The sequence below is a fragment of the Prionailurus bengalensis genome, chromosome D4 (assembly GCF_016509475.1).
Source record: "Prionailurus bengalensis isolate Pbe53 chromosome D4, Fcat_Pben_1.1_paternal_pri, whole genome shotgun sequence".
Classification (NCBI taxonomy): domain Eukaryota; kingdom Metazoa; phylum Chordata; class Mammalia; order Carnivora; family Felidae; genus Prionailurus; species Prionailurus bengalensis.
The window spans coordinates 11,928,598-11,947,851 of record NC_057359.1 but is presented as its reverse complement, the minus strand read 5'-3'; the positions used below and the strand labels follow the sequence as shown (position 1 = coordinate 11,947,851).

The 19,254-nt window shown below is 48.9% G+C and overlaps 1 protein-coding gene across 1 annotated transcript in view; it reads right to left on the bottom strand.

Moving 5' to 3' along the window:
* Window positions 1-7,745: 7,745 nt before the first annotated feature.
* The window catches only part of FAM189A2 (family with sequence similarity 189 member A2), a 66,708-nt gene continuing 55,199 nt past the window's right edge, over window positions 7,746-19,254 (bottom strand). Inside the window, exons 7-11 of the mRNA XM_043567239.1 lie at window positions 16,414-16,543; window positions 16,166-16,244; window positions 14,382-14,540; window positions 11,620-11,912; window positions 7,746-8,582 (exon numbers count right to left, since the gene is read on the bottom strand). Of these exons, the coding sequence (XP_043423174.1) occupies window positions 8,379-8,582; window positions 11,620-11,912; window positions 14,382-14,540; window positions 16,166-16,244; window positions 16,414-16,543 (865 nt within the window). The 3' untranslated portion in view covers window positions 7,746-8,378. The remainder of the gene's footprint in view (window positions 8,583-11,619; window positions 11,913-14,381; window positions 14,541-16,165; window positions 16,245-16,413; window positions 16,544-19,254) is intronic.

Sequence of the window (19,254 nt, the reverse complement as noted above, 5' to 3'; positions counted from 1 at the left end):
CCCACAGGATGAGGAGGGGCTTAGATCTCCAGGCAGAGCAAGGAGTGGGTTCCGGAGGATGACCTCAGTCTAGGCAGAATCCCTGTTCTAAGTCCCGTGGCAGAGATAAATGCTGAAGTCTCCCTTTGGCACTGTGGTGGTTTTAAAAATACATGCACACGTATTTGGATACACCTTCAAAGGGTACAGCTGAATTCCCCTCCCCAGATTGTGGGCTGGACTTCATGGCTTGCTTCTAACAAACAGAAATGGTGGCTTGTCACTTCCAAGGTACAATTTAAGAAGCCTGCAGCTTCCCTCTCAGCAGCCTCTCCAGTTTTCCTCTGTCTCTCAGATCACACATTCTGGGGGAAGCTGGTTGCCTTGTTGTAAGCATCCCCACAGACAGGTCTATACAGTAAGGAACTCAAGTCTCCAGTCAGTAGCCAGTGATAAACTGAAGCCTGTCCACACCACAGGAGTGAGCCTGGAAGCCAGCCCTGAGTCCCAGGTGAGCCTTCAGCCGGCTGCTGCTCTGACTGCGTGACAGCAACCTCATGACCGTCCCTAATCAGACCCATCCAATCAAGCTGCTCCCAGGTTACTGACTCTCAGAGCCTGTGAGGCAGTGAGTATGTATTGTCTGAGGATGATTTGTTACACAGCCATCGGTGACTGATACAGTCAGCATGCTTTGTCCAACACGCACAAAAAGTAACCGTGCACCACCAGTACTTGGCTTTCCAGGTGGCTTTCTGAAATACAAGCTCCTGAACCGGCTGCTCGGGGGAGGAGCACATGGCCAGTCCCTTCTGGGTACCAACAATGCCGTGTGTGTAGTGACAAGGACAGGGGCTTCCAGGTTGGACTTGGCTGGGTTTAATCTCACCAGCTGTGTGATCTGAAGCAAGTATTTTAACGTTTCAGAAACTCCTTATTGTTTATAAAACGGTGATAGTAAAACAATCAGGCATGCGGTATAGTACGGAGGTAAATTCTGCCAAGTGCTAAGCACAAGCGATGCACACACCATTACAGTTCATTCTCTTTGCAATTCTGTTTTCTTGCTACTCATGTGTCAAGGTCTTCCCTGACGACTAAGTCATCTCAAAATGCCAACGACAACTATCATGTGTAAATCCCAGGCCTTGTGTTTAAACAGAGGTGGACTTACTGTGAAGCTAGTAAAATGTCAAGTATGATGGCCCCTCAATTACATGCACCCCTTTCAAAGCCAGGTACCTAATTTTATATTCATAATTTTGTATACTTTTTCCTCAAGAGGGGTCCCTAATCACAATGAAAACATACCACACTCTATAGAATGCAATTAAAGCAATAAGTAAGAAAAATCATCACGCTACATACATTTATCAATAAAAATAAAAGGAGTTCAACTTCCAGGTCAAAACAGTTGAAAAAGAACAACAGAGTAAACCAGAAGAAAGCATAAAAAATAATAAAGATAAAAGCAGAAATTAATGAGTAGAGAAACAGTAGATGTAATTGACGAATAAAATTCTGTTAAAAAATTGATAAACTTGGGGCGCCTGGGTGGCTCAGTAGGTTAAGCTTCCAACCTCATCTCAGGTCATGATCTCACAGTCTTTGAGTTCGAGCCCCACGTCAGGCTCTGTGCTGACAGCTCAGAGCCTGCAGCCTGCTTCAGATTCTGTGTCTCCCTCTCTCTCTCTGCCCCTCCCCTGCTCATGTTGTCTCTCTCTGTCTCAAAAATAAATAAAAACATTTTTTAAAAAATTTTGTTTTAATTAATAAACTAAACAAATCATTAGCAGGTTGGTCATGACAAATAGGCAAGAACACAAAATGAAGAACGTCAAGGGGGAAATAACCTTTGGAACAGAAGTTTACTTTTACTTATGACTACTTCACAAGACTTCTATGCAAATAAATCTGGAAAACTATATGAAATGGACGATTTCCCAGGAAAATTAAAATTACTCCAATTGACCACCATTAGAATGAGAAAGTTTAGGGGTGCCTGGGTGGCTCAGTCTGTCAAGCGTCTGACTTTGACTCAGGTCACAATCTCATGGTTCATGGGTTCCAGCCCTGCAAAGGGCTCTGTGCTGATGGCTCAGAGCCTGGAGCCTGCTTCTGGTTCTGTGTCTCTCTCTCTCTCTTCCCCTTCCCCACATGTGCTCTGTCTCTCTCAAAAATAAGTAAATATTTTAAAGAATTATAAAAAGAAAGTTTAAAGGGACCAACTCCATTGAATAAATGGAGATATTAAGGAACTAGCCTACACAAAAGCACCAGACTCGGAAATGTTTCCACAAGAAATTCTACCACACTTTTACAGACAAGATAATCCAGTGTTATTAAAATGTTCCACAGCACTGAAAAGGAAGGAAAACTTTCTAATATGTTTTATGAAACAAATATAACACTGATAGCTAAACCAGAAGCAGTATAGAGAAATATATAGACCAGTACCATTCATAAATATCACTGCAAAATTTCTAAATAAAATATAAGCAAACAGTGAATCTAACATCTAACACTAAGAAAATAATTCATCGTGAATAAGTGGGATTTGTTCAAGAATGCAGTGTTGGTTCACTATTACAAATCCATTAAAACCATAGCCCATGTTAATAAATCTAAGGCAAAAAAAATCATGATTATCTTCATAAATGCTGAGAAAAACTCAATAGCTCTTCCAAGAAAAAAGGGAGGAAGAGGAGGAAGGAAAAACCTCAAAAACTTCAAGATTGTTGTATACTTCCTTAATATGATGGAAAATATATGATTTTGTCCTAAAGATAACATCTTTATGGGAAGCATCAGAGGCATTTCCTCTAAGAAAAAAAATCAAGGATGTCCGCTCATCTCCACTACTGTTTGTACTGGAGATATCAGCCAATGCAATTAGACAAGAGAAATCAAGTAAAGCCCTAAGAACTAGTGAATTTAGTGAATTGGGACAGTTATTGTGATGATTACCAGAACTAAGTTAATACTCTGGAAGGACTCCCAATAAATGTTAGACATTATTAATATTTTTAATTGCGACATTGGTGTTAATGTTACAATTGCTTAAGAGTGCCTGCAGGTGTTTCCTTTACCTTCTTGTAGCTCCATGCTAGGGCAGTCTGGAGAAGAACGCGCTGTCTGTGATGACAGAAGGCGGAAGACATAGGTGAAGTTCTTGAATTCTGACATTTGTAGCTTAGGTGATCCTCAGCAAATGAATTAATCTCTCTGGATGTTGGGCTCCTCATCTATAAAACCAAGAGGTAGGCCTCTGACCCTGACACCTCTGATACTGTGGTTTATGATTTCTTGTTGAAAACCCACTTGCCTCCACCAAACAGATACGGAAGCAGTGGGAGAAACTGCTCCTACCAAAAGCAAAGTAATTCCAGCAACTCTCCTTGCATGGAGCCCTTCCTGTCTGATAGGTGTCCCCCCTCCCACCATGAAATGGATCCTTTTGCATTCATGCTCAGTATCTGCAGACACTGGAAGAAGTCTCCATCCACCTGGGTCCTACAGCCACTTTTCAAAAGAGAGGAACTAGGATTCATCCCGAATTTTGGCCCTAGCTCCTTTGTTAGGGCAAAACACAAAGGATCCTGCCAGCTGTGGGCATGAAAAGAAGCTTCCTGCTGAGACAATGACATGCCTGAGGCCAAGGACACAGTGTGGCAAGAGGTGCTCTTTCAGAAGAAAAGGTGCTCGTCAGGACAAAGACTCTCTCCTTGGCCAAACTTGAATTGGCTCCTCTGAATCCTCTTTCTGACCAGGCTCCAACCTTGAGCTCTGTCCTTGGTTTTAACAAGGATCCTGCTGGGGCAGTATAGCAAAAAACCCTACTCCCTCTCCCAACCCTTGGTATCTGATCACCATGGCCTGCCTTCCAAAGAGTTCTAGTGAGTTGGTCTAGCAAACATCCCACAGCCCTGATGTCTCCTCTTGTCATTTTCCATCCACTGACCCCACCCTGCTCCCTGGCACTTGTCCTTGTAGTCAGAGTTGAGCCTGATCTGTCTCCCCTACTGCAAAACGCCACTGCAATTTCTCCTGAAATAAGTCTTCCTGCCCATCTTCAACAGGTGTCACGAATAACTTTTCTTTAAAGGATTTCCAAGATGGTAACCACCTGCTGCCACAAGCCCAGGTGGGCAGAGCTCTGCCCTGCGGCTCTGACCTTGTCTGCCAGGACCTGTTTCACAGTCAAGGATGAAGGATCCTTCAAACCATCCTGATAAATCAGGCCCAGGACCTTCAGTCTTCCCAGGTGACCAAAAGACCGTCCCTTGGGGTCAGGGAGCCGTTCAGCAGCAGCCCAGAGACATGTAACTTGCATTTATTATTTGTATACTTTATTTGCCCCCTCTCTCCTCTGAGCAGTCTTTCCCCAGCACCTGGCCGGCTGCCTGGACTCTGGAGCTCAATAAACACCTGCTGAGTGAGTGGGAGGGTGATGGCGCCTTCAGGGAGAGAGAAACGGAAGCAATGTGGTGCCTTGTGGCCCCAGACTTGGCTTCCCTTGCAGCAGCGGCAGGGAGGAAAACCACGTAAACAAAGATGCCCTTGTCCGGGTCCCTCCCTCACCCCCTTTACTGTTCTCTTTTGCACCCTCCTTTGGTGGGGGGAGTGGAGGGGTGGCGAGGGTGGAGATGTGCTACTTTGTTCTGTTTCCCCAAATGCCGGGTGGAGACAGGAGCTACTTCTCTCCTCTGCCAGCTCTCCCGAATCCTGAGGGGCTTGCCAAAGCTCTTCTCTGTGACTGCAGCCTCAGAGACACGTGGGTGTGGAGGGAAGGGTGTCTGCCCATCTTCCCACTCCCAGGCTTCCTCATCCGTGTCCCCAGGGCCCCGCACACAAAACAGACTCAGGGCTGAAACTGGGGCTAGGGGAGGAATCCCAACATGCTCCGCTCAGAGTGCAGGCCACTGACCCAGGCCAAGAACGCTTTGTTCCTGGCCCCTGACAAGAGCAAGTTCTGGAAATGCAGCGCTGGGGTGTAAGATGCTGATGGGGGGGGGGGGGGATGGTACATGCCTAGGGGCGGGAGCTGTAGGAGAGATCTCTGTACTTGGTGTTCAATTTGCTCTAAACCTCAAACTGCTCTAAAAAAGTAAAGGCTGGGAGGTTACATCTTTCTGTGTTTTTTTCCTTACTATGATTTCATTTTCCTGGTCAATCAGTACTGTGGACTGAATGTTCACGTCCCTCAAAGTCCATCTATTGAAGCCTTAATGCCAAGAGTGATGGTATCTGGAGGCAAAGCCTTTGGCAAATAATTGGGTTTAGGTGAGGTTATGAGGGTGGTGCCCCCACAATGGGATTAGTGCCCTTAGAAGAAGAAAAAGAGGAACAGACTTCTTTCTTCCTTCCCGCCTGCCCTCTCTTCCCCTCCCTCCCTTTCCACTACAGGAGGACACAGCAAGAAGCCCACCATCTGCAAGCCAGGAAGGGGGGTGTTCTCACCCGACACCGAATCTGCTAGCACCTTGACCTTGGACTTCACGGGCTCCAGAACTGTGAGAAATAAAGCTTCTATGTCTACAGGCACCCAGTCTTTGGTAGGCTGTTGTAACAGGCCTAGTCAACTAACACGGTTTTCACTCAGTCTATAATTCACAAAAGCTTTTGGTCCATGACAGATTGGAGGGGGGAAAAAATTAGTCCTTCATCCCCAATAGTCTGAGAAGCTCTGACCTGCACCCATAGCCCTGGTCCTGGAGCCAGAATTACTGGTCTCCTTCTGCTCTGAGACTCAGTTTCCTCAAGTGCAAACTGGGGTTGTAGATGGATTGGACCTGCCCAGTGCAGCTGTTCAGCAAATGCCTGGTTCTTTTGGCAAATATGGGCAGCCTTGTGCCGTTCCAGCCACGGACCCCTCTCCCTAATCTCACCGTTGGGTAGGCTGTTCCAAAGAAAGCAGGTCTTCAAAGAAATTCCGCCAGCCAGACACAAACCCACACTGACATGTCTGTGCAGAACAGTTTGGAACCTTGGGAAAGTCCCACTCGGTCTTCAGACACTCGGACACACAGCTTGTGTGAAAGGGTGAGGTACAGATGCCAACATTATGAAGGAGCAGCCCGTGTCCTGATCCATCCCAGGACAGTCTCACGAAGTGGGGACCCGATTCTTACTCCCCATGGGAGCAGAGGCAACGGTAGCCACGCGAGTCTCCTGCCCAGCCACACGTCTTGTACCTCGCCAGTGAAAATGTATTTTAAAAACCCCTCACGCCAATCAGTCAACCCTCTGGGGTCATTCTGATAACTACATTTGAGATGCTTTGTCACCACCTCTGTGGTCCTCCAAGGCTAGAGAGGTGGACGCTGTCTGCACGTGACGTGCCCACCCCCCTTCTCTGAGCCTTCCGGGTGAGGAAGGTAATGGTACAGTGGCAGTTGGAGGTAATGGTACAGGAGGGGAAGAAGACGGATGCTGCTAAAGACAATGCCCTCCCAGAATGGGAGAGATCATAAACCTAGAGATGTGAGAAAGGCCAGGCCCTCCCCGTCCCCCCCACCCCCACCCCAGGGAAGCGGACCAACACCCAGTGGGCAGCTGCGAGGCTGACGGCGAGGGCTTCTAGAAAAATGAAGAGATTGCTTGCTGCCACAGAGAGTCCAGTGCCTGGGGGTGGGGGAGGAGAACAGAGAAACTGCAGGTGGGGAAGCCGCCGTCAACCTCCTCCACAAACACAGGCCGCCCGCCCCAGAGCAGCCTGCCAGCCCCCCAGCTCTCCCTCGCGTCCGGCTCTGCTTCCACAGCCAGTGCTCCCCACCCACCCCAACCAGGGCCTCCAAACGGCCTTCCCCCCTCTTCCTTACTCAGCACCTCCAGGGGCCCCCGCTGCAATTCCCACTCTGGCCTGGCCTGGCGGCTTGCAGCCAGGAGAGTCTGTGCTTCCGTCAGCCTAGCTAGAGGCCTCAGCAAGCACTGCGTGAAAGAAACGGGAAATGTCAGACTGCCCCTGTTCGGGAGGTGGAGAGAGACCGTGGCTTCTGGAGGGGCTGCTCGGGTGGGCACGACATCTCTACCACTGAAGGGCTGAGGGACCTTGAGCAAGTTACGGAACCTCATCTTCCTCATCTGTAAAATGGGACCAGGAAGAGCACCCACCTCTTTGGCCGTCGGGAGGTGAACCGAGAGCTTGGAAGTCCCCCTACCACAGTCCCCGGAGCACAGGCAGGGCTCTGCATGGAAGACAGTCTCTCCTTTTATAGCCTCAGCGCCCAAACTAAACTATTCTCCAGCTGCACCTGATCTCTTGAAATGTAAATGGAATCTGTTACTCCAGTTGAAAACTCTTCCGGGGTAGCTCACGGTTAGCAGGGAAATCCAGCCTGAGGCTCCTCCCACCTCTGCCCTCTCTCTGCTCCCATTGGCCTCTAGCGCTGAGGGTTGCATTGGCCATTTGTTCCTCCTGCAGCAGCCTTGCCTGACTCTCAACGTCGAGCCCTGCTCAAACATCAGCTCTTCAAAGAAACCTTCTCTCCCTTCTTCGCACGAATCCCCAGTCTGTAATGACTAATCTGCTGCTCACAGCCCAGCTAGAAGGAAGCCGTTCCCTGAAGCCACTCAGCCAAGCGCTGGCTGAATGAACGAAGGTCGCGTTGTGATCCCCAGGGGGATGGTGCTTTGGAGATGAAGCCGGTTTGGTGGTCTGCCTGGACCTGAGCAGCTGCCCACCTCTGCTTCAAGTGTTCAGCCCTTCCTAAGGAAAGGCCTAGGTCACCTAGACACGTGCAAATGGTATACACCGAGCCCAGAGGTCCAAAGTACTCATTTTTATTCTCCACCAGGCCTTAGCCATCTCTAGTTTCGCAAGCACGAGTAAATGGAATCAACAAGACCCTCTCCCAAACGTCTTTCGTTACGATTTGTCACTGAACGAGTTCCCCGTTTTTCCTAAAGAGACTGTGATTTGAGGGCGACCTAAAATGAAGCTTGACAAGTGCAGAAAACATGGGGGTTAATCGTCCTGCCTCTGTGCCCACTGCTCTCCCAGGGAGCAGCGAAAGGCTGCGGGAGCTATCAACAGCGGCCCAGCAGATCTGTCCTTCCGCTGTGGGAGGCACGCGGCGAGGAAGAGAGTCACGGGGCGTGAGGTGGGCAAAGAATCACTAGCCCACTTTCTGCCCAGGTGACCTGGCAGAGGCCTCCAGATCTGTGCATCCAAAAGCCAAAAGTGCCCAGAGGAACCTGCCTGTCCACCCCTGAATGCGCTCAGTCAGCAGAACGAGGTGCCAGAGAGGGGGGACAAATGTCCTCCAGCATGCTCCCCCCTCTTAAGGAGTTCCCGGAGGGCGCAGCAACTCCCAGCCAGGGGACCCCGTGGTTGGGGATCATTCCTCCTTCCGGGTCCATCTTCCTTCCTGCCCCCCCAGGGGCCTGGCCTCACAGGTTCACAGGACAGTCTCCCGGATGACGCCGATGAGGCTGTGGGGCCGCTCGGCCTCCGCTCGCCGGGGCCTCCTCTGGGCTCTCGGCCTCCCCGCCGGGACGAAGGTGCTGAGGTCCCCGCAGCTCTGCAGGTGCAAGAGTCCAGGCTGTCTCCGGGAGGGTGGCACGTGGGCCCTGGAAGTGCTGGGCTGCAACGGGGCCATGATCTTGGGGAGAAGAAGAGGGTGAGGGACACGTTAAGCTTCACCACATGAGGTCCCTGCAACCGGCCTCCTCTATCCATCCATGCACTCTGTAGCTCAGTTGCTTTGGAAAAGAAAATAGGCTGTTTTCCCCATGTGGAACACAACTGGAATTCACAGATGCTTTCAACAGACTGCCTCTTTTCTAACGTTCCTATGAAATTCCCCCAATTTTCTATGGTGTCGGCTGCCCACCTGCCTCACTTTACCTCCCGGGTCTCCACATTTCTGGAGGGGACAGGAGCTGGTGACGTGGATTCCCAGCTCCCCGACAGCAATTGTGACGTGGGGCTGGAGCATCAGTAGTTCTAACAGGAGCCCAGGTGACAGCAATGTGCTTGAAAAGTGAGTAACTACCAGTCTGGCATGGAGTCCAGCTAATGAGGTTAGAAAATGTCAACCAAAACCAGCGACGCTTCCAATCAACCTGACAACCCTTGGATAAAAAACACAATAAACAACATAAAAACTAAGCCACTCAATTTGTAAAAATGTTTCAGAATGGTTCTACTGCTCGATCTGTTTTGCAGTGGAGCACATATGTGACTTTAAACATGTCAGAATAGCACTTACTTTGTAAAATGGCAAAAATACAGGGAATTCCTCATCCAATTGGGACTGACGAGGGGAGAATTGTCGGGTAGGTACATGGAAGTTTCCAGAAGCGGCACAGTCATGACTATATGACCTGTAATACTGTTAGTGACTTGAGAAAAACCCAGGTGCTTCATTACTACCTGTGATTGTTCTATCACAAAACAATCACTGGGATGACTTTTTGTCTCATTTATACCATTCTGAGAGTTAAAAAAAAAATTTTTTTTTAATGTTTGACAGAGAGAGAGGGAGAGCGTGAGTGGGGGAGGGGCTGAAAGAGAGGGAGACACAGAATCTGAAGCAGGATCCAGGCTCCGAGCTGTCAGCACAGAGCCCGACACGGGGCTCGAACCCAGGAACAGTAAGATCATGACCTGAGCTGAACCCGGACGCTTAACCGACTGATCCACCAGGGCACCCCTGTACCATTCTGAGATTTTAAGGTCATGGGAAGAAAATCCCTCCAAGAGATGGGACATTAAATTTTGCTACCATACTGTTATTATATTTGTCCTTCTGGTTAAAAAGAAAACTCCAGCAATCATAGACGTCAATTGTCATTACGTGTAAATTAGGACAAGTGGTTTTGACACAGATAAAAATTAAAATGGCTCTAAAAACGCATTCCAGTAATACCAGGAAAAGTAAAAATGTGCAAAGCTGAGTGGAGTCAGAAATAAAAGCTCTCCTTCTGCTTGTCCCTACTTCCTTCTGTCTGGGGAGAGACGTGACATTACAACACATCACCGATGGGGGCCACTCCTGGAAGGAGCCAGCAGATGACCCGGAGTCCACTGCAGCAATCCCAGTGCCTGAACTTTTATCCAGACTCAGCACAAAGACCCGGCAGACATTCGCGGTCACAGCATCTGTCGAACTGGAAGTGCTTGTTCTTTTTCCCCAAAGCTGTTTTCCAGAGGAACCCGTGCAGAAGGTCCACGCCAATGGCTTGGCAGATACGCCAGCTCTCACCTCCCTAGGGCTTGGCAGCCTTGCACAAGTGGCTCCAAATGCTTGCTGTTTCTCAGGCTGTCGGGGCTGGACAGAGAGGAGGATGTAGGGAATGACTTCCGGCGTGGGCCCGGGATATGAGGATGTAAATGTCTCCCCTACACAGACACTAACGAGAGCCTGACCCAAGACCACAGGCTGACCACTGGTTTAGAAAACAGCCAACAAGAGGGTCTCCGGTTCACGTACCTGCTCATGTGAGTAATCAGATGTCTCTTCTACTCCCCTGGGTCCCCTGAGGGGCCAGGAGAGAAACTGGCTTCTGTCAAAAGAGGCCAGCAGGTAGAAAGGGGAAACGGAAAGGAAGATGAACAGGGACTTTGTCCGTCTTAACAACTCACCGAGGACCCTGTGGCAACTTCCCTTGGGCCCAGCAGCCCAGTGTATGCGTTGGGCACTTAATGCACACAGACACCGGCAGGCATCACCCGTGAGCCACTGTGCTCTGAGATCTACCATGGCCGCCCCTCATCCAAGGGGCAACAAAGTAAGTGCCTAAAACATAACGGCTTTTAAAAGAGGTGGGTAATTAAAGCTGTGACCCGTCCACAGTTCTCATCAGGAGCAAACCCTCTTCGTTCAGAGGCACAGGGGTGGGGACCACCCAGTCCAAGGCTTCACTTTTTTAAAAAATGAGAAAACTGGGGCACCTGGGTGGCTCAGTCAGTTAAGTGTCCGACTCCTGATTTTGGCTCACGTCATGATCTCACGGTTCATGAGTCTGAGCCCCACATCGAGCTCTGTGCTGATAGTGCAGAGCCTGCTTGAGATTCTGTCTCTCTCTCTCTCTCAAAATAAATAAATACACATTAAATAATCAAATAAAATAGGTAAAAATGAGAAAACGGGCACCCCAAATGGATTATATTACGTGCCCAATGTTATCTTTCCACTGGGTGACTTCAGATTAGGGAACTGCCTTGTGGTTTTTAATCTATGCAGACGAAAAGGCATTTATTCCTTTAAGTCCTATTGGTTTAGATATCTTGCCAATACTTCGTGGGAATATCAACAGCTCCCAGAACGCTGTCAATTTTAAAATTCAGGGATGTCCATCATTGTCACAGGGCTGAGAAACCATGCCCTATCAATCAATGCCCAGACTCCTTGCTTTTCTGCCTGAGCCGCACCCCTTTCTTTTCCCAGGAGTCCTTCCACGTCCTAGGAAAATCACTTTCTCTCCCTGGGCCAAGGAGCCTGTGGAAAAGTCATCATACCTGAAAAGAAAGTGCTTCAGCTTCTTCTCTCTCCCTCCCCAGACCCCCTAAGAATCCCAATTCCCTTGATACGTGACCAGGAACTTATGTGCCTTGGACTGGAAATCAGAGAAGCTGCCTCAGCTGCCATGGACACAAGTTCTCCGACTCGCGCCCGAGATGAGTAATAAAACTACCTGTTCGAGGAAGCTGGCACTCGTGATGGCCTCCTCCATGTGCTCCTCGTCAGACTTCAGAACAGATTTAATGTTCTCGACGAGCTCATGGATGTCCGGGGTCATACTGCAGGAGGACTGCTCCAGGAACCTGGCCACCAGCAGCTTGGTGTCCATGTAGGACTTGTAATCTATCAGGGACCGAGGCCGGCATCGCGAGGCTCTGCATCTCAGACCTCTCCTCAAGGTCACCGTGGCCAGCTGCGGTCTTCCCTCTGTCTGCGTGGCAGCTTCACAGCTGAGCACCGGGGCAGCTGTGGGCAGAGACAGACAATACGTGCCCGTTGGCCATGCCCCCGTGAACGCACGCCTGGACGGAGACAGTGGGGGCCGCTAAACTTGGTGTGGAAAGCATGTTGCAAATGCCAATGACCATGCACGTCTTGCTTTTCGTCTTGCAGAGGGAAAAGGAAAACAACAACGACGACGACACAAACTTACTCCCTGAAGTTCCAAAAGGACATGTCCCCGAAGCATTTTATTGTGCCACATAAAACACAACCACCAAGCTGAAGACAGATGATAGAGAAGAGCATCCAGAATGCAAACTGCAACAGAGCAACGGTTCCATGGAGTAATGACCGGTAAGTGGGGACGGGTGGCGAGCAGGAAACAGGAAAAGAGATGGCCGGCCTGATGAAAGAATGTTCCAAGGGGCGGGGGGGAAGGTGAAGGTGGCACTTAGACTGAGGAGAGACAAGACTGTGGGATGAATGGAGTGCTCTGCTCCCTGTGACTGTACCTTTGCCCTAAACATCCTCAGGGCATGGTGCTGACTTATGGATGCTCACACCATGGCTGGGAGGTAGCTCTATGGCTGACTATTAAGAAGAGAAAAATCTAGGTGCAGAAAAATCACATGTCATTCTCGAAGTCAACACGTGGCCTGGGAAATCCACCACAGGCCCTAATTTCCACAGCTACCTACATCAGAAGGGTTTCAGGACCAGCAGAACATTACTGCACCATCAAGTGGGTGAAGTGAAACTCAGACCTGGTCTCCACGTTTTCGTCAGCCAGCCAGCAGCCCTCAGCATACACGACACTGGAGAATTGAGTCTGTGAAGGCCTGACAAGCGGAAATTTGATATTCGAGGAAGAAAGGAGGCGGAGGGTGGGAGAACAGGAGGAGGAAGGGGAGCACTCCTTTTCCTCTGGAGAAAAGTAGACATGAGGAGCTCTAAACAGGGATTAGTGGCATCCTCCAGGCTGCCATGTGCATGGGGAGGTTTTCAGAAATGCTCCCTACAGACACTCATGTGTGAGGATGGTCAGGGACTGCATACTGTCACTGGAGGGCAATCTGGTCCCTTCTACAATTGAGGGCTCCAACAGGTAAACATGTGTCATCCTTGCCCCCGCAGCACTGCAGAATGGGGGAGGGGCTCTGGAAGGATCTCACTAAGCTGTTCAGACAGCCAAGTTCCCGTGGAAGCAGGCAGGTGGCCAGCTCGAGTCCTCAACTTGCCAGGTAGGGTGGAGACCCTCTGTGAAATGGGCTTGGGGAGCTGAGGGGCCAGGCTGCTGGCCTGTGGGCTTGCAGAGGTGCTCAGTCCCAGGCGGTGGGACTCCTCCAGCGCAGAAGACAAGAGGAATGTTCCCTCTGGCGCCCACAAGGTCAGTCCAGAGCTGTGGCAAACAACACAGGCTGTCAGAGGGACAGAACCAACACTACAAGTGGGGGGAGGACAACACGGGGCCCCAGAGAGAGCAGGGGGAGAGCGTTTGCAAAGTCGTATTTGCATCGAGCTTCAGGAGAGCGGAGGCTACTTGTTAGAACAGGTCACCGAAAGAAGGCTGTACTGGTGGCCTTACAGTTTCATTGTCTTCCTTTATTTCCTTTATTTTTTACGATTTTCCACAATGAAGAGCTATTTGGTATTCACGTATTCAGGTATTCACATATCCAGAAAAGGGACTCAATGTTCTTTAAATTTTAAAAATTTTTAAATTTGGGGGGTGCCTGGGTGGCTCAGTTGGTTGAGCATCTGACCTCGGCTCAGGTCATGATCTCTCAGTTCATGGGTTTGAGCCCCACATCGGGCCCTCTGCGGTCAGTGTGGAGCCCACTTTAGACTCTCTGCCTCCCTCTCTCTGCTCCTCCTCTGCCCACGTGCACACATTTGCATGCACTCTCTCAAAAATAAATAAACATTAAAAAAAAACTTTACTTAAAAATTTTTAATTAAAAAATTTTTTTTGATTTAAAATTATTCAAATAACATCTATACACAAACTCAAAATGGAGAGGGAGAAAACTGGAGTGAGTCTCACTCTGTCTAAAGTTCTCAAAACAAGCCAGATTTAAATAACTCAAGTACTCATACACAGTTAAAAAAAAAAAAGATAAATCAAAAGAGAGAGGGTAAAAAAATACAGCCCTTTAACTTTTTCCTTCAGAGAGAAGGTTTATTTCCACAGGACTGTGAGCACCCAGAAATCAGAGTCAGATTTGCATTGTTTTCTTCACATAGTAGCACTCCACGGTCATGTGGAACCAAATGCTTTTGCTAACAATGACTTGAAAAACTCAATACCAGTCTTAAAAGATGGGGCAGATATATCTTCCTAATGTGCATGCAGAATACCTTATTTTCCCAAGACCTCTTAACCTCTTTCTAGACATCTCTTAAACTGCCCCCACCCCACCCCCAGCTTTCACCAGGCACCTTTGGGCAAACATGTGCACGGGGCCCTGCAGGTAGCTTGGGGAGTGCCATCACCTCTCTCCGCAGAATGATGGAGCACAGGGTCGCTCCTGGATCTCGCCCTCAGCTGCGGCGGGGCTCTCCGGCTTCCCGCAGGACGCAGCTGGTTTGCATCGGGCGCTGACACAGATCCACTTTCTTCTCCAGGTATGTTAGGACTGTCCCCACCTGATTCTTTAAAAAAAAAAAAAAAAAAAAAAAAAAGAGAAACGCACATTATTTCACCAGCTGCCGCCTTCAAAATGTTGGACAGGAAACACCTGTGAGCCCCAACCTGTAGGGGCAGGAAAATACAGTGAACCACATTTGCTTCGGCTCCCGGCCCAGTGAGTTTTTACTTCCCAGCACTGTGGGAACCGCCGCCTCTCCAAACCATCCCTCCACACCTAAAACAAGCAAACAAAAAACTTTAAGTCGAAGAGCAGAGCAAAATAAAGAAGCCATTCCAAAATGTCAGGGTGTGTGTGTGTGTGTGTGTGTGCGTGTTTGTTTTCCTAAGAGTGTTAGAATCTTCTCCAGGGAAAGCTCCTGGCCGCTTTCCCCGTTTCTGAGAATTCAGGGTGAGCTTGCGTGGGTGGAAGTACATGCCTGCCCGGGTAAGGTGACTGTGAGGGCTGCAGACCAAAGGCAGAAAGACGAGGCATTTGCACGGCCCAGAGTGGAGGCCACGCTCGGGAACTCCTGAAGGCCAAGGGAAAGAGCCAGGGCCGCTGAGCAGATAGGTAAAACCACTCAAGAAACGGGTGACTTCTGCTCAGGATGACCAAATCACGTCATTTGTGAGCCTGAGTGTGGTCTGGGCAACTTTTTTTAAGAAGTGGAAGAATCCCAAACATGCTTAGGAGGGAGAACGCAGCTGCATTATTCGAAGATGGAAGGTGAGCAGAACAGAGACCTGTTCCAAACGGCGCCACTGAAAATTCACCTCCGTCGAAAATAGCTACACTTGATCCATTATTTATCACCACTGCCATTTTGTGCTGGTGGACAGTTTTCTGGGCCACTTAAAACCTCTCCAAAGAAAGAAAGAAAGCTGTAACAGTGTTCCCTTAAAGGACAAGGATAGCTGTAAACTGACTCTAGCGTTTTGAGGCAGGACTGAAAATCAGCATTCACTCTGTGTGAAGGCACCGTGACATAGACCCTAGGTTAAAAATGACAGCGCAATCTCACAGAAAATCATCCTGAAATCAACAAAACTCCTTTTTCCCTTTAAAAAGAGCCCAGCTTATTTTAACAGGAGAAAGAAAATCTGAGATGGGAAAACATGGGACTGCCAAATTATAATCTATAATCCATTTCACAGGGCGAAGAGCCTTGTTACCCCTCAAAGATTCTTCTTATAGTTTTTTTTTGTCATGTTTATTTATTTTTAAGAGAGGGAGCCAGACACAGAGAGGGAGCCAGACATAGCGTGCGAGCAGGGGAGGGGCAGAGAGAGAGGGAGACACAGAATCCCAAGCAGGCTCCAGGCTCTGAGCTGTCAGCACAGAGCCCGACGCAGGGCTTGAACCCATGAACTGTGAGATTGTGACCTGGGCCGAAGTTGGACATTTAACCGACTGAGCCAGCCAGGCACCCCACTCCTAAAAAAATTCTAAGGATATCTTTATTTCTGTTTACATAGTATCTCCCACTTGCCAACCCTAATCGTTGACAGTACTTTTACACCTGGACAAAGGATACAGTGTGGACCATTGGCTCCAAGGTATCTGACCCCCAACAAAGTATCATATAGGTCACCATTTTGTATCTTACGCTGCTGAACCCTGAGTTTGAGCAGTGATAATGTTTATTACCTTGAGTCACTGGCATGCAGATTGGCTCCAAGGGGCTCATGGCACCTTCTGATCCTTCTGGCATGTGGAATGAAGATCCCTATGTCACAGGAGAAAAGAGGGTTATCTGGTGATACTCAACCCCACCCCCATCTGGACTCCACTGAACTTCAAAGCAAGTGCAGGGCCCAGTCTCCCACTGTTCTCTGTGCCCCATGCTGCACCTCCTACAAGCAGTCAAGGTACCAAGGAGAAACTATAGACTGTACCTGCTCCTGGTCCGTCTGGCTCACCACAGCCTCATAGGGAGGCGGGGGGTCCAAAGGACAGAACACTTCCACACCTTTGATTCGCGCTCCGTAGATATGTGGGAGTGGAATAACATCAGGACCGACCATCCTAGAAAAAGCATCTTGGCATCAGGAAGCAGATTCTACGGGAATTCTGCGCATCTGACGGCAGCTGCAACTAACTGCATGGTGGCCTTTGCCCGTGGGGGGTTATCCACTGACAGCGTGGATGACCCCTCACCCCTCCATGACCATCTCCCGGCCCTGGAGCAGGGGACAGTCTAAACTGCTCTCTGATGGAAAGCCCAGAGTTTCTTAGGCAAGTGCAATGCCATCATTCCTTTTATGATTTTCAATGTTTTTACTTATTTTTGAGAAAGAAAGAGACACAGCAAGTCAGGGAGGGGTGGGAGACAGAGAGAGACACAGAATCTGAAGCAGGTTCCAGCACAGAGCTGACAGCACACAGCCTGAGGTGGGGCTTGAACTTAACGAACCATGAGATCATGACCTGAGCCGAAGCCACGTGCTCAACCGACTAAGCCACCCAGGTGCCCCTGCCATCATTCCTTTTAAATCCAAAGCAAGCGATAATCCCAAAGACAGAAAGCAGGTTAATGGCTGCCAGGGGCTGGGGAGGAGATTGGGGCATAACTGCTCAGTGGGTACCAGCCTCCCTGGAGGTGATGAGATCGCTGCAGAACCAGATGGGGGTGGAGGTTGCACAACATGGTGACTGTACCAAATGCCACTCAATGGTACGCTTTCCAATGGTTCTACTCATGTTATGAGAATGTCACCTCAATGAAAGACAAAAACAAAACTAGGGTCTCAGGGAAGCTCAATTATTTCTTACATTAGGATACGACAAGATTTCTTGCCTGGGCTTCCCTAATGTCTGATTCATGGAAACTCACTCATGGAAACTCACTGTTTGTTAAATAGTTGAAGGGATGAATTAATTTTTCCAGAAAAGCGAGCGACATCACAGCTCAAAGACAAAGCAGTGTACTTCAGGAGTCACAGAGTAACCCATCTTAAATGCAGTCAGTCAACAAACACTGACTGAGCACTTGCTTCATGCCAGGCACTGTGGCTTTTGTCCTGTGAGTGAGGGACCCTCCAAAGCAAATAAATGAAGAAACAGGGGCGCCTGGGTGGCTCAGTCAGTTGAGAGTCCGACTTCGGCTCAGGTCATGATATTGCAGTTGACAAGTTCGAGCTCTGCGTCAGGCTCTGTGCTGACAGCTCAGAGCCTGGAGCCTCCAGGGATTCTGTATCTCCCTCTCTCTCTGCCCCTCGTCCACTCATGCTCTGTCTCTCTCTGTGTCAAAAATAAATAAATATTAAAAAAAATTTAAATTAAGAAACAAATCTCAAGATTTTCTGCCTGTGTTCGTAAAAAACTACACACACACACACACACACACACACACACGTGCGCGCAAGAAGGTTGTAAAGAACCTAAATTGTAAAATGGTAGCTTAAAATACACAGACTCTTGTACCTGTTGACCAAACTTCAAGTTATAAAATAAATAAGTCCTACGGATATAATACACAGCAGGGTGACTGCCGTTAATACTATTGTATTGCATATTTGAACGTTGCTAAGAGAGTAAACCCTAAAAGTTCTCAACCCAAGAAAAACAATCCTGTTACTATGTGTGGTGATTTACCACGGTGATCACTCCACAATATGCACAAATATTGAATCATTATGCTGTACACCTGAAGCTAATAGAATGTTCTAGGTCAATTATATCTCATTCTTTAAAAGACACAAGGAAGACCAAAACGTCTGTACTCAGGCTGTGGAGTATTAGAGAATGAAAATAAGAGACAGGAGCAATAGTTGAACGTCTGTTCTTGAAATGTGAAAATGGGACGTAACCTGAAGAGACTGGTGACAGATTCTGGGCCAGCTGCGTGCAGGGCCTGCTTTTCTCAGAAAGGTGCTCTGGGGGGTTACGGTTGTTTCATTTTATTCCTGTGCCCACTCTGGTGGAGGAAAAAAGTTGAAAAACATGTGATGTTCTTTTTTCCTAACGATACAACCAGTGAACAAGGAGGCTCATTTCACTCAGCGAGCCCTAGGGACTCCTTCTGTCCTCTCCAGAACAATCTTTCCTGTACTCCCAAATCCCTCAGCCAGCTCCCCCTGTGTTTCTTTTTTTTTTTTTTAAGTTTATTTTATTTTTTTTTATTAAATTTTTTTTTCAATGTTTATTTATTTTTGGGACAGAGAGAGACAGAGCATGAACGGGGGAGGGGCAGAGAGAGAGGGAGACACAGAATCGGAAACAGGCTCCAGGCTCCGAGCCATCAGCCCAGAGCCTGACGCGGGGCTCGAACTCCCGGACCGCGAGATTGTGACCTGGCTGAAGTCGGACGCTTAACCGACTGCACCACCCAGGCGCCCCAAGTTTATTTATTTTTGAGAGAGACAGACACAGCATGGGTGGGGAGGGGCAAACGGTTGGGGGGGGGGAGCGGGGAGGGGAGACAGAGAGAGAGAGAGAGAGAGAGAGAGAATCCCAAGCAGGCTCCATGTTGCCAGCATACAGCTCGATGTAGGGCTTGAACCCATGAAACCTCGAGATCATGACCTGAGCCAAAACCAAGAGTGAGACGCTTAACCGACTGAGCCACTCAGGCGCCTGCCTCCCCTTGTGTTTCTTCACTGCAGCGTCCTCCCCAGGAAGGTGACTCCCCCCAGCTTTGCCAATTTGTTTGTTAGCTCTGGTGGTCTTTTGTTTGATATTCCCCACCCAGTGGCTACCTGTATGTTCACAGAGAAGAGAGGTCTTGCTTGGGGCCA